The 26,563-nt window shown below is 40.7% G+C and overlaps 1 protein-coding gene across 1 annotated transcript in view; it reads right to left on the bottom strand.

The window, feature by feature from the left end:
- Positions 1–26,563, bottom strand: part of NT5C2 (5'-nucleotidase, cytosolic II) — a 62,047-nt gene that overhangs the window by 29,293 nt on the left and 6,191 nt on the right. The window contains exons 2-3 of the mRNA XM_082486669.1: positions 12,356–12,476; positions 1,091–1,164 (exon numbers count right to left, since the gene is read on the bottom strand). Coding sequence (XP_082342795.1) covers positions 1,091–1,164; positions 12,356–12,456 — 175 coding nt within the window. The 5' untranslated portion in view covers positions 12,457–12,476. The remainder of the gene's footprint in view (positions 1–1,090; positions 1,165–12,355; positions 12,477–26,563) is intronic.

The raw sequence follows: 26,563 nt of genomic DNA, 5'->3' as shown, positions 1-26,563 counted from the left end.
TGCAGCATTATGTTAAACAGTGACCACATGGAAACCTCCTTCCCCTTTGCTTAGCCACTGACCCCGGCTCCTGTGACCCTCACACTGTCCTTAGCCACATTACTCATCTCTCATTCCTTCTCAGTAGACACAGTAACTAGATGACCATAGTTAACATACTGCATTAACCTATTATTAGGTGACCCTGACACTCTACCTCGCATTTTCTCAGTTTATATTCACAACAATTCTAAATTGAAATATCAAGGGTGATAGGAACTTTTTATCCACAACCTTTAAAGTGGTAACGAGAAAGAAAGCAGGATTGTACGTGACATCCTCAGTTACAGCCTGGGTGATACTATAACCTAGGAAAGTGGAAGTGGGCTTTTGATCTCTTCCTTCCTTAAAATACATAACAAGTCTGATTATGCAGAAAACAGTAACTTCAACCCCCCTTCATCAGAAGTATCAGAGAACTTGCCTGTCCAGTATTTGAAAGATGGAGAAGTCATGCAAAAAAATTTATGAAACTAAAAGGTCTTATGCAACCTCGCAAAGCCTACCTGCCACAAAGAATGGGCAAAGCTTTCTAAATTAACTTGTTCAGCTGACACAAGACACTCCCCCTGCCTTGCCTCTTCTCAAAACGAGTCACTGATGTGGCCAACTGAGGAGTGGGAAAGATGAAGCCCTAGTCAAATATGACACTCCCAGGGCACAGGAGAACCTGCTGGCTAAAGGTGTAGCCCGCCATAGGCACCAAGGATGAAATAAATCACCTCGTTATCCAAGGCCAAGCTTGCACCGGAGCAATGTCAAAATATAGTGGAATCTAAGGAAGCAAGTAGACTTATTAAGCTTTGGTTTCCTTGACAGTCATAATCATTTGAAACTGTACTACAGCAACGCAGCTTGTGACCAAATACAGCTTGCAGATAAAATATTTACAGGAAACACCTAAAATGAAAGTGCAACAAATAAGGAATGATATATTTGCTAATAGAAAAATCACTTGCTAACTGGAGTAGCCCAACCAGTAACTGATTTTTGCTCAACGAGAAGCAATATTTCAAACTAAGTCAATGACAAAAAAAATTAAGATACTCACCAGCAAGTGTATAATCCATATCAAAACCAAAGCACTTTATCTTCTCCATGGCTAAACTTCTGTTTACAAAGACCCTGTAAAGAGACAAGAAATAAAGCCATAGGTATGAGCATTTTCAAAATAATCACAAACACATTCTGCCAGCTGTCAGGCTGTCTGGCCCTCTTAGGTCAAAATCAAAAAATATACCTGAAAGCGGAGGCCTGTTTCATTTTTTGCCATGACTTCTCCTGAAGCAAAGCCATGACTTTGCAGGGTTATTCTAATTATTGGTATGCTGTCTAAAGACATACACGCATGCATGCACAAACACATGGCTTTGCATGTGACCTGCAAAAATTCCTAAGAATAGAAGTGCAAAATCTCCTGAAGCAGAATTCAGAGCTCAAGTAAGAGGAAACTGGAAGCAGAAGATCGGAAGCAATACAATTTGCTTGATTAAAACAAATTATTACAAAGAGGTAACAAGGAAAGGAAAAGAAAATAACATTTCTGTGAATAAATGCTCACAGCATTTGAGCCCTCTCTGGAACTATTTCTGGAAATTCAAAGCAAACCTGAACAAATCTGTTTCCACACTTACACCAATAATGTCAAAAGCATTTAATAAAGCTCTGAAAAACAGTGACTGAGATAAAGCTTCATCCACAAGAATATACTATTTATAAACTGATTTTTTTTCTTTTTAACTCCCCTGCAACTTCTCAACAAAACTGCTATTTTTTAAATTCCACTTTTACTATTAATGCTTATTGCAATGAGAATCTAAGCTGAATACTTCCAGGTCCTTTTTGATGACAGCATTTTAATACACCGTGCTCAATTTAGTTCAAGTAAATAACATTGTAAAGAAATAGGTCAGAGAATATAACAAAAGCTTTTCTTGCTTCCTGTTACAACTACTACAGTAACTAAGCTGCTTATGTTTCCCCAGAACTTTAAACCATACAGCAAATCTGGAATTCAGCAGGACTTCTCTCCACCGTCTCTTATCTGAACTTTAAGAATGAGAGTTAGAGCTCAGCTGCGGGATGGAGACTGAGCTTCTCAACACTGATCTCAGACAGAAATCCCACGTACTGCTCGAGCTGTGACGCTGAGACAAAATTCTCCTGTATGAGAAAAGTCCCAGAGCCTTCACCTGTACTCTGATTTCAGCATGTGAAAATTCTCCAAATATTTAATTGCATTGCCCTTAGCAGAGTAATTATCCTCTTAAAAACTGAGATCGGCAGTGCTGCCGTATAGGAGTGGCACAGGGACAGCAATACAGCAATGGAGACGGCAAGTGCAAAACCAAGCACTCATACGTTCTGAAAAGCTGAAAGAAGCCACTGGGAGATTCTGCTCCGCACACACGTTCTGGGCAGGTGGCCGGCATAACATGTCTGTTTAACTGCCCGTGTTAACCCGCCACAGCTCAAATTTTAACAGCAAATTGCTAACACCAAACTATCACACTTCTATGCAAGTCGTCTTACCTCATCTCTCACCGATGTGCTCCTTGTTTAGTTCGCAGCAGTCTGATTCATCTACTTGTCTGAATCATATTACACAATTCCTTTAAAGCTTCCCTAGTACCAATGCAATTTTGCTTGGATCTGATTTGACTTCAGAAGATCATTATGTCTGAACCAAGACTTAAAGTACTGTATATCTTCTTGGACAGTGTTCTAGAAAAAACATCTGTGGCTAATTTAACCAGTCACTGGATATTGTTGTTGTTCCACACAAATCCACTTGGAATACAGTTTCTCTGGCAATAGTACACTTTCCCCCTAACCTTGCACACTCTCTCTGGGAGTCACAGTTTCCTGGCAAAGTGCCTGCTTTTGACAATGGGGCTTGTCACCAAGGGGCCTCAGAGTTCTTGATGACGCTCTTTTCTGATAGATTTATGTATTACCTAAACAAGACAAAGTGATGAAAAAAAAAAAACCTGGAAACTGGTAAAAAAATGCCCTTTGGAAATACGAGATGGGATTGTAAATCACTAAAATTCACTTCTGAAATAGCTGTCTTTTGAGTAGGTGGAGCAAATTATCCAAATATGCAGTTTGAATCTGTGTTTGTCTTTTAACATTGAGATAGCTCTGATTTTCAAGAGGCCAATACGAAATGCTATTTGGTACTAAAGACAGTCTCATACTTTGTATAATGAAGATGATTACATTCTGTTGCTGCTGAGGCCAGGAAGCATTATTTATTAGCTAATTCAAGCATACGATTTCTCATCTCGTGTTTGTGCCGTTTGTTTCTGAAAGTGGAGAGTTTTAAGAAGGAATAAGATACCTCTGGGAGACACTAGTAACCCCTATTTTGTCCAACCTGCAGAATCCACTTTTGTCCTTGACTTTAGGCTTAGCCCCCAGAGCGTAGTTTTCCATCCTTCTGAACAGGACAGGAATAGGAAGGAAAATTTAAAGAAGCTCAGAAGAGTGTTTCAGAATTGCAACATTTGGGAACAGACAAAAACCAAGCACTAAGACGGAGCTGAATGCGCTTATAAAAAGGGTAATACGACAGTGCCTGTGAAAGGCGAAAACAAGGGAGCTGTGACCCAAGAGATCTCTTCCAGTCCAGCCTGCCTATGTTTAGATGATGACGACACCAAACTGACCAAAAACTGTGGAAAGATCTCTAAGCCTCTGACATTTTTTTCATCCCTTGCTTTCAGAGTATTTACAAGCTGAACCCCGAGACTTAAAAAAAAAACCAAACCAGCATGCGTTGATACTGAAGATCTGGAAGGCCTTTATTACTGAAGGCAATGAAACAAACAACATCTATTAGCATATTTTTGTTCCAAAATAAGTCTTATGACTAAAACATGAAAATTACTATACCAGCCCCCTCTTGGTAACAGCTGGTGAAGATCTCTCTTTCTCCATCAACTTGTAAATATTGCCTATGACCTAGAAACCATACGTGGCAGGGTCTAATCATGCCCCAACAGTGCACAGGACCTGGCAGATTTCAAGGCATCCTACCGACTGATTTGACGTGGTAATTACTTCACCCACCAGTGCTGGAGTGAAACAGAGCAAATATTTAAAAAAGCTAAAGAAGGTTATTACACAACATGTTCAGGACAGGAAATGAGAACACTTTAATCAATTAAACTTGGATATGCCTTGGCAGATTAAATAGCAGACTAAACAGCAGCAAAAGAATACTGAACCAATTTCACTTCTCTTGTGAAGGCACAGCCAGATTTTGGGTTATTTTGTAGGCAATCAGAACCTCAACTTTAAATCCTGATAAAGGAAGACATCTCCCATGCACAGTGCCCCCCTAGACACAAGGGGCTAAATAGATACTTACAAATATTTACTCCCAGAAGCTGCCAGCTTAATTCCAGGGGTTTACTCAAAGTAGTAAATATCTGCAGTATCCCAGAAACTAAAGATAAAAGTTGAGATTAAATCACGACAGTTTCTGGGAAGAGCCAGGTGCTTCTCAGAAGCTGCAGACTTAGCCCGTTTCAAAGCTGTGCTCAGATCCTAATCGAAGGTACATTCAGCCTGATTCCAAGAACACCAATCAAATGTGTCCATTGGCTATGAAAATGTAACGCCTCCATAGAAGACACAGTATAGAGAAATGACAAGAGTTGTTTTTAATAACTATAAAGCAAACCCAACACTAAGACCCTAAGAACACTAACCACCTGAGAGAAAAGATCTTCTGGTCTCTAAAGGAGAAGATGAGATTACAAGTTTTTTACAGCTCATCTAGATAAACAAAAATCAAAAAAGCTTCCAGATTACAAACAGTCGAGACAAAGTCAGAATAAGAGAAAAACTAAAATCACCCAATATTTTTAGGCAAGGAAGTTTTAATCTCGAATAATTTTTCCACTTGCCAGAATCAAAAGAAATCACTCTCTCCCTTCCCCTGATTTTGTTTTTTTTTTTTCCATTCAGAAAATAATCATTCTAACTAGGAGCACTGGAGTTAAAAATAAAGCTGATCTAAAAATTTAATAGCACTGGGCAGTAAGACAAATCAAATTGCAGGCATAGCATGAGAACACCCTCTCCATTCCTTGTGCTGAGAGGCAGAGGTGGGTGTTGCCTAAACCCAACTCCCCAGCTCCACAGCTGTCTGCAACCAGAGCATCTCCTTAAATAGGGCATTGCCTTTCTCCCGCCTTCCTCTTTCCTTCCAGATGAAAAACCAAGCTTTGAGGAATATCCCTGTGAATCTGCCACAGTTTTGCACTCCCTGTGCAGTGTGGCTGGAGCAGTCCAAGGTGTTGGTGCTTGTGGGGAAGCCAGTGGGGAAGCCGGTTGAGGGACCATCTCCAGCCCCATCAGCTCCCTGAGCCAGCACACGGCACAGCTGGGAGTGGGGAGGCAGCAGCCTGAACTTGGGCTGGCTTAGCCTGGCACAGATCCACACCTTTAGAAAAATTGACCTGAGGAGCTGTTTAAGGGAAACCATGAAGCACATTTCCTCCCTAATGAGTTCTTCCTCCAAGATTAAACCCTGCAGCTTTGCCACAGCAGAAGGCTCTCAGTGATGATAGTATTTATTTTCTTTTTGAGCTCTACAAACTAATTGTGCTGGATAAGAGAAAAATGTGTTGTATTACAAGGAAAAAGGAACTGCTGAGCATGCATAAAGGCAGTCAGAGAGAGCCCTGATATCCTCAAAACTGCAATTTACAGTCCTTTGTATTTTTACAAGAGAACTGATCTTGGTTTTGTTACTGTTCTTGTCAATCAATTCCAAGGCAGGAACCTAAATCCCAACTCTTCTTGAGTAACACAGGAGAGGAGTGAATGCAGAGAGGGAGAAATTATTTTATTTGTGCAAAATTTCAAAAGCGTTCTGTGCCCTGGATGAAATTTGCATGTATAATATTATTGTAATATGACCAACAAAATAAACAAAATGCACAGAATTATACAACTAAGGAGGAACTTGGCACATGGCTCACAACTCCTCGTAGCGAGAAAATTAAAATGAACAATGTGAGGGGAGGTTTCTGGAACAGAGCACTTTTATAATGATTTTCCAAATGTGTCTAGAAATACCTTGCAGCAAGAAGCATTCTTTGTCAGGACAGTATGTTTCACCAGAAATTAAATAAATACAAAGAAGCTTGCAACAGTGCTGAGTAGAACAGCAAATACAGTGGGAGCTGGCTAAGCATGACCTACATGTGTGTTCAAAAAAGACTGTGGTGGGCAGTTGGGCTCGAGCCAGCCACGAAACAGGGACTGACTAGCCAGAAGGCTCAGATTCCTGCTTCCTCAAAGTTTAGGCACTTTGGTTAATCTTCACTTTATGGATAACTTCCATGTTTTCATAAGCTAGAAGAGTTAAAAAGAAATAAGAGGGAACTAAATGGATTAGCTTTTAATAGCCTCCCACGTCCAAGTTCCCCACAGCCTCTTTGAAAGTGCTAATAATGAAAAAAAAAATCCCAATACTCTTAGGACAACTGAATGTTCTTAGTATTAGTTGCTAGTCCCCAGATGTTGTGTGGTTGGGGGAGATGTCTCACTACATGACATTATAGTTCTGGTTACAGGTGACTTCCACCACCAGCAGTGAACTCAGATGAACCCCTCACTGACCTTACATATCTGGCACAAATCATGTGAGCAACCTCAAGAAGATACTAACATATATCAAAATGTCTTGTCTTTGGGTGTTGGTACCTGTCTTAGAGGGGATATGAAATAAACTGCTTTAAACTACTAAAACCAATGTAATCATTCTTTTGCTGAATCCTCCCTCTTTAGGCAGGTAATGACCATTATTATTTATCATACCATTTTGGACTTTTTTTTACAATGTTAAATTTTCAGAGTTCCACTTTATTCCTTCTTCAACCGAACAGGAATATTCTGACAGGTCAGTATGTTTGTAATCATATTCAGAGATAGTGTTTGGGCTCAAGATGACTTTAAGCAGATGAAACAGTATCAAATAGGGGAGACAGAAGGACACCAAAATTTCCTGGCCACTTCTAGTTACATTTCCAAAATATTGCCCTGCAATTTCACAATACTAACTGTCCTTGCACAATTATAGTGACATAAAACTGGAAAATCAGGTTATGACTGGAACTTAGAAGTCTGATGAGGCTGTAGCCAGAAACACGACGATGAGCACTTCCCTCTGAAATTCAGCAGGAATCAGATGGAAGGAGATAGCTTTGGCCATTTCTGTTTCCATTGTTTGGGTTTTCTTCCCAGGCAACAGTAAAGTGCCAAGAAGCTCACATATGGATTCCATCCCAAAATAACACCCGTCTGCTCTGTGAAACTATTAAAGCTAGGGATCATGGGACATTTTTAATGTAATTTCTTTATTATTAATTTGGCAAGTGTTCTGCTTTCTCGTAAGCTCGCCCATTCTGCCGCCTTAACACTCCCTCTCCCTCCTCTCTCCAATGTCCAAAGCACTAAAGCAAAATACGGAGAGCTGCATGCTGCCCTCTGCTACACACATGCCACTGCACAAGCCCAAGGAGGCTGCACAAAGACATATGAGGACAGACCATAGGCAGCAGTGCCTACAGAGCTAGCTCCTTTACAGTTACATGAAAATACCACACATCACCTATCCAAACGTGTTTGATGAAAGGAGCATTCAGACTGATAAAGACTTTTTTCTCATTTGCCACCTCAACGAACTGATCATTTTAAAGGGACTATATATATAGCTATCCAAATAGATAAACAGTTTCAAGCCTCATAGCCGAGTTTATATAACAGTTCCACCTGTTTGCAATCACTGATGTTCCCGTATCAATAAAATGAAGAAACAACATTAGCAGTGAATAGCCCAGACTTTATAAATTTGAACAAACAAAAATATATCTTTAACCCTAGAGATCAAACCAACCAATTGGTAATCCTCTTACTTTGTCATTATTAAAGTATGTATCATTTTTTTAGCAGGATCTCAGCATATATTAACAGCTTAAATCACTTAACTCATATTACCACCATAAGATGCTTTGAAAGCAAATTTGAGCACAAAAATGAAAGCACAAAACTATGAAGGAACATATTCAGTACTCTATGAGCGGTCAGCAGGAGAATTAGGAATCACAATGCCACATCCCCTGCGCTAGTCAGTAAACAACAGAGCAAGAAAACAAAACTAAAACAACAGAAACCCCATGTTCAGGATGAGAAGTCTCAAATTACTCTGATGCACAATGTTAAAAGCATCCCAAAGTCTGTATGTTTAACAAAAAGGTCAGCTCAGCCTTACTGCCCTGTTAAACCAAAACCACAGAATAAAAGTAAATGCAAATACCTGTTTCCTGGATCTTGGTAACTGTCAGTAACAAGAGTGGATGGAACACCAACTTTTTCCATTATTTGCTTTAACTAGATGTGGTTGCTATTTAAACTCTAAAGAGCTATGTGAGATAATCCAGAGGGTGCCTAGAAGTACTCACTCCAAGTTAAAAAATAGACACTAGGGCAATTTGGTGGCTCAGAGTCAACCTAGTTCTTGCCTAATTACAATCACGTTAAATGACAGTACTCCTCCAGAACAAATGACCTAGTGATTATCCTCTACCCGGAAAAGTCAACAAGCAGTGTATGAGGGAGGTGGCCTCACAACCACACACACTAAGGAAAAGCCACCTAACAGCTACACATCCATTTTATTTCCGAATTAAAATGTATGTTGCCAACAGCAGAGTAATGCAGTATTCTCTTACCAGTGACCTCTGCTAGAGAATGAATAACATCTAGCTTGTATATTAATTCATCTTTAGACCTCACCTCCAACAGGCGCCAACAATGTTGTATAACGAGGTTGTGGCTGATAGTAACACTAGCTAACCGAAAGTCTTAAAGTCATCAGAAATACCCTGAAGATAAAACCCCACCACTTCTCCTCCCCTGCAGATTTTTTCTAATTCTTGATGTTGCTTCTACGGCCCTTGAACTCTACAGCATAGCATACGTGTTCATAGTCTCAGTCTTTGCTTACTTCATCAATAAACTCAATACTCTAATTTCTTAAGCAGTTATACAAACTAATCTAAACACCAAGCAAAAATTTTGGGAGGAAGACAGCTATAGGAGGAAAACAGCTATAAATATTTGAACATTCTTGCCTGTGGCATTCAGACATGACTATGATATAGTCATCATACTCTGAGTCAGTATGCATTACACCAGTTAAACCAGTCTCAACTGGGATTTCTGCCAACAATGTTATGTGTTGAACATCCATCAAGTATGATACAATAAGAAGTGCAACACCTGAAAAAACACATACCTACTATGAATGACTACAGTAAAATATGACTATTAAAGTGGTATCTTCAGAGCTAATTTTTTCAGAAAGTTTTTAAAAAGTTTCATGCCCACAAGAACAGTATTTTTAAGGTACATTATTTTGCTTGGATTGGAAACTTTTCCCCTTATTTTATGCTGCTTCAACATTTACAATTCAAGCATATCAAATCTCGCATAGTTCATTAGAACCAGAAAGTTAAATCAATTGGTTTAGGTATTTCCACTGGTATTTAAGTAAGCATGAAGTAAACAAACAGTGAAATTTTTTTTTTTAATTTCACACTTCAGAAAACCAAGTGTTACTAGCAGCATTTAGAAAATTCCAATGAATGACTTTGAGCCCAACTGCACTTCTGACATTGGTATCAAAAGCTAGCTGCAGTTATGCTCATCCGCAAATGTGGCCCAGCTGCCAAGCTCCTCCAGCTTTCCAGATTGGGCCCATAATAGAGCTGGGACCAGTTTTAAGGTAAAAAAAAATGTACTGGTTTTAAATTCTGCGTTCTTTTTCATTGTTTTGGTTTGCAAGTCACTTCAGATTCATGTTTTCAAATTGTTTTCTTTCTTTAGATGCCACAGTAAGAAAAAAAAAAAGAGAAAAAAAGAGAGAAAAAAGAGAGAGACAAAGAAAAACAAAGAAAAAGGAAGGAAGAGAAAGAAAAGAATCGTGACAATGAATGCTGTGTCTTTTATATCACTTTTTCATAAAACTGACAGTGCTTCAGCAATATCCAAGACTTAGAGCATACTTGGACCTCACTGAAACAAATTTCCATCCTAGAACTGATGGCTGTGACCAGCACACATATTCTATATTTGAACAATTATTAAAATACTAAAAAATACCATATAAAACAACACGGTGAAATAACTTCAGTCCTAGTCTATCACGTTAAGTCTGCACTTATCTTTTAAGTAACATCACATCTGTTAACACTAAGATCACAAAAAATACCAGAAATAGAAATCTGACAACACTACCTCTGGAATGAGGTTGTTTCAGATTCTTACAATACTGGATTATCAAAATAACTCCCATGCAATTGGTACACCAAAGCCATTAATAGCACAGATTTATACTACAGTCTTGGCATCAGGTTCTCTCATTCTCTCCTGTTCCTTCCCTCTCTCTCATTACCTCCCTCCCCCTCTCTCTCTCTTTTAAAAAAGAGGATAGTAATTAAAAAAAAAAGTACCTTCCCTTAATGTATTTCCAATGTTGTGCTTTCCATGAAAATCTGACGTGCTAACAACGTTTCTGCTCAATATGTTTTGAATAAGACATTTCTAGATTCTAAAAATGGGTACTTAAACTATACCACAGACTAATTTTGGACTACCAGATCCCAGCTCCAAGTGGGAAACCCTCCTTTGTATGAATGCCCTCTCATCTTCCATAAGGAAATTCTTTCTGAAAGTAAAGATTTCTTACATGAGTAAGGGTAAGCATAATGAGGACTTGAGTGTGTGAGCTCTTAAGGACAAGTACTGCTTCCTTTGGATCTTGTACAACACTTAGCAGACTGTCAGCACCTTACCATAACAAATGTTGAAGAAATATTTAGAAAAAAAAAAATAGGTGTTACTCCTACTTCATTTCCATCAGTCTGAATCTGGAGTAACACAACTGAAGTCACAGGTAAAATTACAACACAAAGGTAAACCTGTCATTAACTTCAGCACGGTGAAGATTTTTTGCCAGGGAATGGTATAAAATCCCTCTCTTTTTCCGTGGTATATATAGTTACATTCATTAGACGTTTCCATATCTGACAAACCAGCTGACACAGAGAGACTCAAATAATGCTACCACTTGAGACATGTGCCCAAACACACTCACTGGAAATTGGAAAGCTTCAGAAATGCATCACAGGATCCATTACTTAGCCTTAGACGTTGCAACTTGCACAACCTGGTCTATCATATGATGCTAAGGCATTCTTCTGTAATTAGATTCCATTGGAAGAATCAAAAGATACCTAATACTTCCAAAACACTTCCTCAGAAATACCACTGTATATGAATCACAAATGCAACATGGCATTTAAACATGAGGTTGGGAAACTTGACTTCTTTTTCTGTTTCTATATCAAACATATGTCTCCCTAACTCCTGATAAATACACTCTGATCATCACGCTGCATGACTTCTCAATTTAAAAAAAGCTAAACTTTGAAGAAACACCTCCCACAAACAGAATACTGACAATTATTAGATGCTGTTGCTTTTAACTCTGTAACAGTCTAGACATCTGATAAGGATACAGACTGCATCCATCTTTTATCTTATGCTCTACACCTGGAACCTTGGGATTTCTGGGCTAAATTCTTGGCTCAACCAAACCTCTAGTGCGATCTTGTGAAAACAATCTAGTATCTGTACTGTGACTCCCAAACTGTAAAATGAGTGTGATAACATTTCTTGTATTCTGTACTCTATCTTGTTTATTTAGACTGTAATTGTTTTACAGCAAAGATGATTTTAGGCATGCCTACCACAGAAAAGGAAGCTGAGATCCCATCTAGCGCTTCTACATGCTCCTGTGGTGTACACAATTAACCATACTAGATATAATTCTCAAGCACTTAATTTCTGCTCCCATTTGATTTCCTCCTCATTTGATGGCTATGCTGTCCCAGTGTGCACTGAGCACTGCAATCACTACTGTAACGCTTCTGCCACTATTTCTTGACTTGAAAGCTTCTATCCCAAAATCTAACTTTGATTAATCTTTCAACTGCATTAAGAAAGCATACCATCACTTGCTCTAGTACATGTATCTTAACTCTACTGTTTGTAAATTCCTGCAGGCCTATACTGTGCTATCTTCTAAGTTCCCTTCTACTTACACTTCTGCGAGGAAGGTGAGAATGACCTTTCTGTTTTACCAATAAGCAAAACCCAAGAAATGTGGGTTTTATGCTACATTTATTTCCCTCCGTCTCAGCACTTTAGTTGTGGTGTTACATGAATGACTTACCGGTGATAGGCTTCCCGGCGGTACTTTTTCAGAGCATGCCCATCCATGTTTGCAGGGAGATCTGCTGCATTCTGGAGTCGGTCACTCCATGAGGTTGTCATCTTCAAATGCTTATTTATTTCTGAAAGAGGCAGAAGAGGAAAGCTTGCTTAAGTTCAAGGTTTGTTTCACCAGAAGGTAGTCTGTTTCCTGGTATGAAGAGATGCAATGCCACTCAGGAAGTTTTGCAAAGTAGCTGGTGGAAAGATCTGAGTTTGCAGGTCAAGCAAGATGCTTTCCTCTGAGGTGTTTGGTGAGATAGGGAGTCAAAACAGAGAGCCCAGAAAGCTCTTCCACATGGCTGGAACTGCAAAGACATTCCTATCCATTGTGGTGAAAATGCAGTCAGAAACAGTTGTCATTGCTGAAAAGGGGTATTTTTCACCTTAGAGTTACTAATACACATTAGCTATAAGTGACAGAAAACCCACCAGCAGATCTTCACAAACATCTGCACCCCTTCACAAGTACTGGTTATCAAAACCAAACCACTGGACAGACCTTCTCATCAGGAAGGCCCTGCAGTGAGGAAACAGGGTTACCTTTCCCAAGTGTGTTATTGGCACACTGGGGCAATCCTGCTCACCTCCTCCTCCAGTCAGATGCATGTCCTGCTGCAACCCTGGCACCAGGGTGGATGATGAAGCAGCCCCATGGTGGGTCAGTTCAGCTCACCAGTCCAAACCCTCACCCATCAAAACTAACCAACCAAAAGCAAACAAAACTCAGGAAGTTCGCCACTGGTCAGCAGTCTGAACCCAGCTCAACCCGTCACAACGCTATCATTAGAGTCGGTGCAAGAACGGGGAGGGAGATGCATCCCACAGTTATACCAAATTTGGTATAACACAAAACCACTCTTGTGTAACCTACACAACTGCTGGACCACAGGGCTTGGCTTGTTTGCTCTTCCTTAAAAGAAACAAAAACACCCACAAGCTACACGGGTAATGATACAGCAGCAGTTTCTAGACACCTTTAAAATATGACTGCCTTCATTTTACAGAAGAGAAACTAGGTGATTTCAGCAAAGTAGAGATCAGAGCAAGTGTCCAAACCAGCATTAGAAGTCATTGCACTTTTGACAATCATATGCGTACTTGCTCTCCTAGAGGAAATCTGTATAATTTTTTAGTTTTAAATTTGATTAAAGAGCAACAGTTGCAATCATCACAGCATTTGTTAGTCTATTTACCTACTAGTTGCTGGTCATAAAAATCAAACAGACGGCAAACAGCTTGTCTATAAAAAATATGTTCCTCTCTCCCCCAGCATTCTCTGCTTGTCTCCCAGTTACTATAACCAAGGTTTACAAATGCATCTTCTGCCACATCCTAAAGGTCACCAAATTTAGGCCCTGGCAGGCAGCCCAGGTCCCTTGACCGCATGCCAGAGCTGAGAGCTCTCCCCCCCAAATTCCCTGCAACACACCCAGGAGAGGAGGTCACCGCAGCGAGAGGGCGATGGGCCATTCCAGCCAGCTGCAACTTCCACAACAGGGCATGCAGGGAGACGCAGATTCTAAAATAGCTCAGGCCCCGGCCACCAAGGGCTTATAAGTAATTACCAGCTATTTAAACCATGTCCAAAGGCAGATAGAAGGCAGCACAGGGCACAGAACTAAACAACCCACAAGCATCAACCCATTCCACTTCAAAGGCAGGGCACTGCCTGCAGGAATGCTCCTTACAAGCAGCAAGGGCTGCAGCAGTCCTGATGGAGGAGAGGGGCCTCGGGAGAGGAGCACTGCCCATGCAAAAGTGACAGACTCCAGGACAGCAGACAGACATGCAGCACAGTGAGGGATCTGGTACAACCCCAAGACTGCAAACTACAGAAAGGGCTTGTGTCCCCAGAGGGTGGAAAATCATCTATGCCATGGACATTTCAAGACGGTCCAGATCATCACCACCTTGGTCTTACCTGGAGCTATTTTAAAGCTACTAACCTAAAGTTACAGCTTCAGGTCCAAAAGACATATACATTTAAGGCCTCTAAAAGGATAGTTAACTAGCTCTGAAAAAACTGTTGCATGGCTGGTATTATGACTCTTAGACAGGTCCAGGTCTAGGTCTTCCAGCTGAAACAAGTCCAAATCCAAGCTTCCTTCTATTTAGAAGAGCTACCCTATTCTGCTTACCCAGCCAGACACATAGCAAGATTCAAAGGTTTACACCCACAACCAAAGCCAGAGACTTTCCATTCTGCCAGCCTCTTCTTCCCACTTGATCTGCTTCCCATCATTATCACACCATATCAGTTGCTGACACAGCTACTAGGATAGGACTGCTCCCAATGGCCACCCATGCCAGACATCTGGTTGCTCACCAATAGTATCCTACAAAATGTCCTAAAATCCAAATGGCAGAAGAACTTTAGCAGATTACCTTTAACAACATTCTTTCTAAAATGACGAATCAGCAAAGCAGTTTGAGCTGCTATGTGATAAACTTTCCCCTACAGTAGGATAAACCAGACTGCAACATTCTGTTTGTGCTGGGATTCAAAAAGCTGAGGCTTGAGGAAACCACAAAAATCTGAGTTTCCGTAATTAAGCAAGAAAGGCCTGAATTATTTTAATGTTCCAGCAGTATTTTGCTGTAGCTGTAATGAACAGAGTTCATAGGCAGGACAAGGTTTGTAGACAAAGGCAATATCTTTTATTAGACCAAACTGGTATGGCTGGAAAAAACAGACAAGCTCTTGGGCACACAAGCTTGTCTAAGTTTTCAAACTCTATCAGTTGCTCTAATAGAAGATATTACCTCTACCTTCAGGCTTTGCCCTGATTTATTAATTAAAATCCTTCTTCTAATTTTCACACAGCATGAAATAAAAAAATCTTATGCTGAAGTTTTGTATTACAAGAACTCAAAGGCACTCTTACAGCTTAGCAGGCTCCACTGGCACTGTGACAAAAGCCTACTGCTCTGAAATAAAACAGTAACAACTTACAAAAGATACTGTGATGGATGTAAATACTGTGATGGATGTTCCCCACCCAAAAGTCTTACACAAAAAGTCTCATGGATTTCAATGAAATTGTTCTGATGCTTCAAAGGTGTAAAAATCAGCCTACCTGCATGGGTAAGAGATATGGGACTTGATCCTTGAATATAAATTCCTTCTTCCAAATAGAGAGAGAAAAATAAGAAGGGCTGAATCACTCTATACACTTGTACGCCACTGGAATAAACATCTAAGCGAGCGGGCAGCCAGCCAGGCAAGATTCTCAACTCTGAGCAACTGAAATACTATGCATCTCTCTTTAGTTACAAATCTATTTTTGAAATCAATAATCTGTAAATAGCTTCACATAAAAATAGAAATCTTTACATAGATAAAGCATGTCAGAACAACTCCCCATAATTTATTTCAAACATGCTGCTTGCTAGTACAGTCTTAATTAAGCATCTGATGGCATCAAAGCTTTGATACAGAGCTACTATCCGGTACATATGCTTTGGTCCAAAAGAGCATGAGATTTTTAGCACATATTTTGAAATAAGTCCATTTTCTTCTTTTGTCAGGTTTTGACTGATTTCAAGTATTATCCATAGTGTATTTTTTTCAAGTACTCGGACATATAAAATAACCTGTCCAGAAGCATTCCCCTTCAAGTTTTGCTATTATTTTTCTTATCCTTTTTGGCCAACAAAAAGTCAGAAATTTCTGCACCTGATAATACTTGATGTGTTCAGGTTAAATGCACTGCCTGTATTTTTTCTAAGTTTGTTTTAACCCTTTGATAATGCAACGCCAAATCAGAGGCACCCACACTATAATGTAAAGATGAACAAAATAGCAGCGACGATCCCACTTTTTCCAGGATATTCTCCAAGAACTTATATAGCAGAAAACAAAAGCATCACTAACCAATCCCAACATTGTAGCGTACACACATTAATTTGCCATGCACTACATCTGCCTTTTCTCACACGTTCTGCTTCAAGAATCCTTAATACTTTGTCAGTACGACCCACACATGTATGTGCACAGTGGAAAGCAAACAGGCAGAAAAATCATCACACCTAACATTAGCTACTTAAAAGCTTTGCATCCAGAGGCTGTGGATGTACAGACAAGTCTCGTGGTGCCCTTGCCAAGCCTAGAGCAGTTCCTGGCTCCCTGCTGAAATGCTGCTCCATTGCAGGTGGATTTATGGGGGTCTCAGCAAGGGAGGAATGAATCATGTTAAAATCCTGAGAAAGGGAAGAAGGAAGGGGAGCAAGATTGGGGTTGTTTTGTTCAAAACTCAGATCAAATTTGTGGCCCAGGCCATGGCATGGTCTCACAAACAAGGAGGGGAAAAGCAGGTTTTTTTCTGCAGCTTGAGAGGACTGTCCATGCAAGGGTGGTTAAGGAAAGTGAGTCACACTCCCTTCTTCAAGGACAGAAGTAGGGACAGCTAGCACCACAGGAGGTGAAATCCACTCATCATATCCTCTGACATCCTGGGATGGACTGCAGAAGGTGGCCAGGACTCCGCTGTCCCCCTCAGCAGCATCTCCTGCTGCGACAGTGCGATCAGGGGCTGGGCAGGCTTCTGGCCTCACCCAGCACAGCAATTCTTACACCTGCGATCCCAAAGCACTTCACAAACTCTCATTCACATAATACATTCAGGGGCAGCAAAAGGTGCTCTCCCTGTTTTGTCAGCTAAGGATAGCCAGCACAGAGCAGGCAATAACACAGAACAAATGGGAATCAAATGCAGAAGTCCTAATTCTTCAGTCTCTGTGCTAAAAACCAGTCTGAGTTTCTAGTGCTGTCAGGATGAATCACAGAGATAACACTGCATCTTCCTTGCACAGTATACTTTGAGATGAATTCAAATTTCAATACTTAGCATCAACTGGCAGACACTGAGAGGTCAGCTAAAAAGTGTATTAAATATGATTTCATGCTTAACATTGTCAGCTTCATATAAGCATACCTTGATATATATGCCCTACTTTAAATTGCACAGTAGGAATAATACCTAGACTGATACACCCTTAGCAAGCTCAAATCTCTACACATTCCTCAGCACATCTGACTTCTGCTCCCTATTCAAACCCTCCATTGACCCCTGGCTCTCCCATGTTGCACTCACACTCCCAAACTATTTTTCTTTGTTTGCTGCACAACCATTTCAGTCTCCTCTTCAACATCACCACTCAGGCACTGCACTTGATCTCACCTGCCATGCCTACGCTGAAGCTCTCTGCAAAGGCAATTAATCAGTTCACATATAAACACCAATAGTTACTCCTCTTTCCCTTTGACAGCTGCCTCCCTGGAACAGTCCTTTCTGTGCAGGCTCCCATCTCAACCAAGGGATGACTCAATTCAGCTACTGTCCGGGAGGGAATAGCCCTCAAACACTCCACAAACCCCAAATCTGTGTGTCCCAAACTCACTGAAGGGATGTGGCAGACGAGACAAAGATGAGACATCTTAGGGCTGTCAGAAGGCAAGGTGACATAGACTTTCTAAAACTAAAAATGCCAACTCATGAGAAAAACGTCTGTTAAGTGGCATTTCTGAAACTCAGAACTAATCATGTGAGCTAAATACCGAAATCTCTGCTCACGCTCTGCTTGGGAAGAACAATGCAGAGAGAATGGGCGAGGGACTCCCCAGTCCACATTTTAATGTTCCTGATAACTCAGAACTACAGGTCCCAGATGTATAGAAGTCAGTATGATCACAGAATCCAGGAGTACCATCAAAACACCCTGGAAAACAGGACAAACTACTCCTTTAGTACATACCAGTGCAACAAAAAAAGAAAAAAAGTCTTGTGATAAACCAACTCACAAAAGTTGGCAGAGGTCCACTTTTGCAGAGCTAAGGACAATAAAAAGGAGGGGTTTTTAAGTATGGTAGGAACAAGAGAAATCCTAGCAAGGGAGCAGAGGCATTACTGAACAGAGATGAGGAATAATGCAGAACAGGTAGAATTCTTCAAGTAATATTTCTAGTTTGCATTGAAAAAAAATAAGGATGATAGTGTGTTAACCCCTCGATGATAATGAAGTACATCCCATCCAATTTGCAACCAAAAGTGAATGTTACAGAATACACATCAGAAATGAACATGTTTAACCAGCCAGTCTGATAAGTCTCCCCAGGAATCATAAAATAATTAGCTGAATATATTTTAGGCTATGTCAGGTTTACCTGATGGCAAACCCAGGAAACATATTGAAAATGACAACAGTGGATTCAATTAATGAAGAATTAGAAGGCAAAAATATAATCAGTCTTGGTCAAGGTTATCAGTTACACTAGGTATCTAGATCATGTCTACAAATTCTTGAAGACTGAGAATTACTTGTACTTACACATGACAGAAGCCCCAAAGCAGTAGGCTTCCGACTCACTCCAAGTCACATGGACCGAATGGATGCCAAATGATGCTCAGATCTTATTCTGAATTGCAGCCTTACACACCAGCTCCAACTGTTGGTTTGCACAGTTCCTCTCCTCTACCCCACAGCTCTGGGATGACAATTCAAACCACTCTCTGTTTTACTGCCAATGCTGCTTGATAGCCAATAGCAAATTGTTTCCAAAAGGCATTTTCAATTAGTGATGCTTTTGGAAAATTAGTATGTCCATGACTTGAGATCTCTAGCAACACTGGAAAGCCCACAGTTTCCAAATATAAGCAGTGAAGCCTGAAAATTACCTAAACCAGAAAACTGACTTTTTTTTTTCTCCTTGTGACTAAAGTTAAGTTCTTCACTTGAAGAACTTCCACTTCTGGGTGGCCACCTCACTGACAGCAAGGCTTCAGGTTCATGATGGCAGGAAGGTCAAAATACACTCTTCCTATTTGAATATTAAATTACTTCCAAGAGACACTTCAAAGCGTACTCATGATAATTAATACTTGAGGTTGGCTTTAAGCAGGATAATTCTGTATGCCCATTGCAGGGTATTAAAGAGGTAGAGATCTGCTGTTAAAAACCTGTTAAAGTTAACCACAGGCATATGTATTGAGCTCACAGTAGATCCCACTGTTGGTATACAAAGACCCACTGGATTACATTAGATTGATAACACTGTCCTGGCTCCATAGATTGTACTAACCTTCCCACCTCCAAACTGGCAACACCCAACACTGATTTTGAGTCCTCCTGCAGGAAGAGGATAGCTGTTTCTCTTGGGCACCACCAGAGAGCTGACATCAGTGAAGCTGCTTTTTACAAGAGCATGCTTTTCGTGAAATTGGTAAAGCATTCCCAGTCATACATTTATTTGACTATGGTCTGACTGATAGATGATGGTAACTCATGGGTTATTTCTCAATGGGTAAGGTATAAGAAGGGACAGTGCTGCTCATGTAGCTTATTGTAGCATTTGATGTAATTTCAGGCTGAATTTTATCTCTGTCGTAAAACCAGATGTTAAAGTAATGGCTATATATCAAATATGTTGTAAAATATGTTTAACAAAACCCTGCTTATTTTACATGGATTTTTAAAATCAGACTATTTCTACTGACAACCATACCCACAGAGTTGCTGCACAATGCTTAGAGCTCCAGTAATAATCCGGGACCCAAATGTATTAGTCACACTAAAAAACACAGACAGATAAATTTGGAGTTTGTTCGGGTGACCATCCATTTCTACCCAAGGAGTTCTGTTCATTCAGGAACTCCAAGAAGCACTAGTTATTTCAAATATTTTAAGCATTATTTAATTATCATCGATTTAATGGATGGTTAGAAAGGAATTTGGAAAACTATGAAATCCACAGTGCAACTCTGAGGAGCAAACCTCAAATCTGACCCTCTCTGAGCACCATAAGACCATCCATTCTCCTCATTTATCTCTGAGTTCACTGCCTTGAAACAGGAACCGCAAATTCTCCAGTGAGCTAATTTGCGTATTTTCTAGCTTCCATATAACTCATGCTTCTCAATACTTCCTGCAGAATTACCATTTTAGTTAAGTTGTCTCCAACATACTGCTACTCACACAAACAGTTTGTTAGGGGTAATGCTAGTTGTCCACTTCTCAAAGTCTATTGTGCCCCATATTGTCCTACCACTAGAAAAAAAGGAGGGCCATACTGAAGGAATGTGAGACTTGATCTAGAAGAGCAAGAGCTATGCCACAGAGAAGAATCAGCAAACATGAGCTCTCAAAGAAATGCTGCAACTGCAGGTCAGACATGATCCCTGGATCTACAAGGCTACCAAGCAGGACTCCATGTGCCTATCTTGTCACCGGTACAAGCACTGCTGGAAAACTGTCTTCAGCCAGCTGTCCCCGTTCAAGAACGATAATGATTATACTGAGGAAGGAATAAAGGTGTGAAAGAAAGTAAGGCTGGGGTGGAAGATTGCCAATTTACAGAAAGTGGCTCTGCAGGTGATTTGAAAATAGTCTAGAAGCATTTACGCACAGGAAAGCAGTGTAACTGTGGAGGGCTCTCAGTCTAGGAATGACAGAACAAGAGCCCATGATTGGAAATTAAATAAATCCACACAAAAAATATTAACATAGAGGAGACAGTTAGTTATGAAACAACGAGTTTCCGAAGTAGTTTTTCCATCACCAGAGGGCTCTAAATGAAGGGGAGAGGAGTAATGTTTAAATCAGCCTTTTTTCACAGAGTCAAGAATTAATGCAGAAAAGTTAAACAGCCTGAGCTACACAGTAGGTCAGTGAAACTGAGTACCATGCCTCAGGTGACTCTTCCTCACCTCATAAATCAATGTATTGGTGAATGAGGCTGAGGCACAAGCAAAATCAGAAAGAAACCTCCAGAGAGAAGTTTCACCTAGAGAGACGGTGAATGGATAAACAAAGGCTCTTCTGAGCCAACACCAGCATGAACTGTGCACCCTAATGGCCCTGGGAAACTGGCTTCCTTGAGAAAAGGTCTTCAGCAGCCTGCAGCAACCTTTGTTGTGGAGGTTCCCAAACTGCTGTCCAACTGAGTGCCTGCCAATAGCAAGCATGGACCTGGCTAAGATGATGTTGTTCTCACAGCTTTTTGTTTCCAGCTGTTAAATTCCAGTAAGAAACCCGTAAGATAATTCAAATATTTTACTCACGCTGCTTTCCCGTAAGCAATTGCTCTGATTGCACAGCGTCTTGAAAGATTAAAAACTACAGATGAATTTGATCCCTCTGCTGTAATACAGTCTACCCTAAATAAAATATTTAGGATGTCCTATGTATTTGCTTTAGCTGTAAATTGGGAGGTAAGCTTTGATGCAAATGCCCACCACAACAGGAATTCAATGTTAGACTGATATCTGCAAATACTAAAATCATTGCTAAAAATATGAAGCATGACAGCGTGCTGGCCGAGCTGCAGGTTAACATAAACAGCACAAAAGGCAGAAACATCAGCATGGAAATGAATACACTGAATTCTGCAAATCAGAAAGGAAAGTTAAGCCAAACTTTTCTATTCCAACTCTGTTCTGTTACATCAGAACAATCTGAAGCATCTTTAGTAATAAATAAACTTGCTGGCAATTGACAAATATAAACTGTGGCAACTCAGCAGCAAGAGCATTGCTCCCCCTTCTCAAAGAAGACTGACGGTTTCTTCTGTCCCCTTCAGCTTGTTACCTCCAAGTAACACTCCTGGTGTTCAAACCTGTGCAAGGACCTATTACCAACTCCAGGCAGCTGAGCACCTCTGTGTGAGTTACAGTTCCCAAAGAGAGAGAACAAGATGAGACATGCCATCCCCAGAGAGAGAACTGGAAAGCCATCCTTCCACATACCGATTTCAAACCAAGGAATAACTGCCACTCTAACCTGCTATTAAGGATTATACAACTGTAGCTCTTTTGGCAGCAGATCACGGTGTTTCAAAACAATGACACTTTTCATTAGATTCCATGGTGTTTCAGGAAGCAAATACAGACTTAACGGGCCTTTCCTGAAGCACAGTAGCAACCAACAAAGTATTTGAGATGCACAACTCCAATCAGTAGCCCAGTCATTCTGAAAGCATGCAACTGGGTCAGCTTGGATAACGCAAACAGCCAAAAGTCCTCTTTATCTTCTAAACACTGAAGGTGAGGGAGGACATTTTTATTGGCTTTCCTTACTGACTATGCTTACTGGTAACAAAACCCTCTTGTCTCTGAAGATCATGGTCCCTGCTTCATTAATATTTTATAGAAAAAGCAAAGATACTGAAAGCTTATTCTGGCTTTTTTCTAAACTTTGAAAGTAAAAGAAAGAATAAGGATGTTTTTTTAAAGACACTTGAACCCTCTTCCATGCTGCATGGGCCCTCTCTAGATGTTTATGGGCTACATAAACAGATGTGACAACAGAATCAGTATCAGAACGATCTCCAAAGGCTGGAAACACGACTTCACATCTCCCTCCAGCCTTGGCTGAAAGTGGTCCCTGCTCAGCCCAGGTGCGGACAGCCAGCTGGCTAGCCACTCTGAGTCCCAGGGCTCTGGACACAATACTTGCCAAGGGACGTGCTGCTGAGTAAAGAAGCTGGCATACTTGAACTGGGGAACACTGGCTCCTCCTTCATAAAAAAAAGTTACTGAAAATAAACACTGAGATCAACAGCTGAAGACGATCCGGTAATTCTGAGAGCTGCTCTGTCAAAACCAGTGAGAACTTTTTTTTTTCCTGCTGTTTTCTTTCCCAGCGCCACTCTTCTCCTCCCACCTTCTTTAAGGAAAAAGTTTAGCAAATGCTCATATACTAACTTGGTCTCTCTTCCTTTTGAGATCTTACCCACCAATAAGAGGCAGATGATTGACAAATAAACCCATCTTTCCAAAAGAAGAAAGATGAGCTGAGGACTAGGGAACTAAGTCTCACACAGGAGAGAAAGCCTTAATACCCAGCAAAACCCCAGTCTTCATATGCAAAACTCGGCCAGTTTTCAAGTTACTGTTTGTCCACAAAACACAAACAAGATAAAATAATGATACTCCTCAGCTGTCAGGGGCACTGTGAAGACAAATACAGAAATCATTTAGTAAAGAGGATCTTGATTCTCAGTTATCCTAACATATAGGACCCTAGACGCATAACAGCCTACTACAGATTTCACAGGCTTCCTACTTTTGTCCTTAATAATGGGCACCCATCTCTCTTCCAAGAAGCCTTCCCTGAGGCTGATCTAGCCTTTCATGTGAAAACAGCAAGAGCCTTCTGCATCCAGGCTCAGCTCAACAAAATTGTTCCTGGGCTGGCTCTAACACTCTCCTGAAACACTCACAAAGGCCAGAAGTACAACTCCCTCCTCCTTTGTGTTCCTCCTAGTTCAGTAACCACAAGTACTCCTCACCTGAGCCACACAGAAAGTGTCTTTCTCCCAAAACCAGAGGCTGGATGTGTACTTATCACACATCATGGAGATCAGAAAGGTGCATACCCAAAACCTTTCCTGCACTCTGTTCTTAGCAAGCAGTTCCACACAGCAGCTCCTTGTCAATGAGAAGCAAGCCACATGCACCTACCAACTGAGCAAGCACAAAGATGAAAAAACAGGGAACGTGAAGTTTGTAGGTGTCTGGAAGTGCTCTTACGGTGTGAGGTTCCCATCCACATACAGAGCACAATTCATTCCGTTTCTGACCTGTTTTTTTAATCAGAGGCAAACATAGTAATTATAGTCTGCCTGATTACAAATGAAATTACAAGTCTGTCCTTAGGGCACAATAGTGTCCCCACCTAGGTGTTATCAGCCCCCAAATCTCATTTAATCTTGACAGATGTGTAGTACCAAGGCACCACTGCAGGAAACTCTACAAGTAAATTAATTTTACAAATACTTTCTCTGCAGTATTCCCATGCTCTTCCAAAGGACTGCTAATTCATACAGCATTTCTGAGCCAACCTATGTAACTTAATTCATTAGTAAAATAACTGAACATCTGTGATGACTCTGAGCTTTTGCCAAGTCTCTGGCTTCTCTTCGATAACCTAACTGTCTTGTCTTTATCAAGTGATACCAAAGGCCTACATTATACTGTTTTCCAGTTGTATCAACTTCTTTTCTTCGGAAACTTTTTACTACCCTGTCCAAGCAAAACACAAACCACCAAGTTAATTTGCAGAAAACAAAGTAATCTTTCCATGGTCCCTTCAGCCCACCGTTTTTAACAGGCTAAATCAATCCCGCTGACATAGGAGACTATTCTCTGGCAGGAGCTGAGAAGGACACACATAGTACTCTCTCTGTACTTGTCTCAGCATAGAGGTTGCTCAGAGGGAATACGGATAAAGTGACAGACCTACTCTATCAGCTGTGACCTGGAAGAAACCTGTCAGCCTGAAGGGTGAGAGAACATTAACAAACAACTAAGAAGGCATCGTCAGCAAGTCCCTGTTATCCCAAAATCAGCGCCAAGAGTTCCTGACAGTGAACCTTCCCCCTGGCCAGGACTTCTCTCTTCAGGGAACCTCAGGCATCTTGTCACTGTATACTTCAAGACTCGTTCAACAGCACAGTCTTGTGCTCCTGCTGCAGATGAGTGAACAGCTTGAACCTCCTAGGTTCTGAGACACCTTTACAAATGTCTGTCCCAAGCAGAGTGGTACGACAGCCCTGATACACTGAGAAGGACTTCTTTTTCAGCATGTTACCTGACCTACTGTAGCTGGTAGAAAAAAAGCTGACCATGCGCTTAGGCAGCACAAAGCCTCCTGTGCAGCCACAGAAATGGCTCCTTCTAATTGTTTCAAAACAGCAATTGAAAAAAATTCCAGCCTGGCTCTGAACATCACAACACGGGAAGACAGTTCTCTACATGTCCTAACCTTTCCAATATTTGTTCTTGACCCCCGCAGCACACATCGATTTATGAGGACTGAAAGTGCTTTTTATTACTGTCTTTGTTAATATCTGCTCACTACATATCTGTGAAGAAAAATGAGTGGTAGATGAGTAAAATATTGTTAGTTTTTCATCATCTGTTCCCTCCTGATTGCTCAAGTTTAGCAAGCAGGGTTTTTTGGCCTTGGCTCATAAAACTGCCAGTGCAATATTGCAAGACAAGTTACAATACATTTAAGAGGTTAAGAACCTACCTAACCTATTATCATGTGAAAAAAAAATAGGAAAGGTTAGATTACAAATGTGTTTTTAACAAACTCTTAAAAAGGCCACAGTGTTATTTCCCTGGATCAGAAGTGACAAAAGTCCCCAAATTATTGAAGGCTACACATGAGTATTTCATCTCAGACCACAGCAAGTAAAGCTCTTTCCAATTTGTATAAAATTTGCTCATAAAATATCACACACACCTGCTGATGATTCCAGCACTGACATTTTTTAACATACGCACTCTCTATAAAATCATCCTATTTCAACACCACTATAAGGAGGATACTAACAAACACCAGAATATGTGTGAGACACATTCTGCTCAGGATATCTGCAGTCACCAAGTGGTTAATGGTACAGGCAAGCTAATGCCTTCTAGAGGTTAAACTCATATTATTAACTAAAAAGGACTTAGCAGAAGATCGCCTGGTATGCTAGTCACTGCTTAGCAGCGATGCTTTTGGGTAGAGCAAGCATTTTGAAGAATACAGAAGAGGGGTTTTGTGTCAACTCACTTGAAGCATTCAAAGCTTTAGGTAGCAAATGCTCATTTTTACCATTTTTCACTACCAGAGCTCTATCCAGCCTTGTCAGCTGCAGCCCTGCTTTTGATTACAGGTGGAAAGGGTCTGCTGACCACTCCTCCCTTCAGAGAGACCCTGTTCACGTGTCTGTACTTCCCCTTAGGCAATGTTTTATTTTCCTTTTTTTAACAAGGAAAACAATGTGGAAATGCAGCATCCCAAAACACCAAAAGACTCAAAACAGGCACTGCCTTGCTGACCTGCCCTTCATCACTGGTGCACCAACTGACTGATGCTTGCAACATGAAGCGGAAAATGAAATCTGACTCCTGCCTCAGTTTCCAGACAGCAGAACTAACAGATGATTTACCAGTCTGGCTTGCTTCTATGTTAAATTCCTCTTTCCAGCTTCACTCAGCCACTTGTATTCAATGATGGGAAAGCTACAGGAACTGAACTGGAAGAGCAGTTTCCAGGGTCAGCCTCAAGCTAACTGGTGCTCAGAGCACCTGCAATTTATGTTCAAGTGATCAGTTTTTTCTTTAGGGAATGAACTCATCCTGACCTAAAAGCATACACAGAGAATAACATTATAAAA

Source organism: Vanellus vanellus (assembly GCF_965231255.1).
Source record: "Vanellus vanellus genome assembly, chromosome: 7".
NCBI lineage: Eukaryota > Metazoa > Chordata > Aves > Charadriiformes > Charadriidae > Vanellus > Vanellus vanellus.
This window is presented reverse-complemented; position numbering and strand designations above follow the sequence as displayed.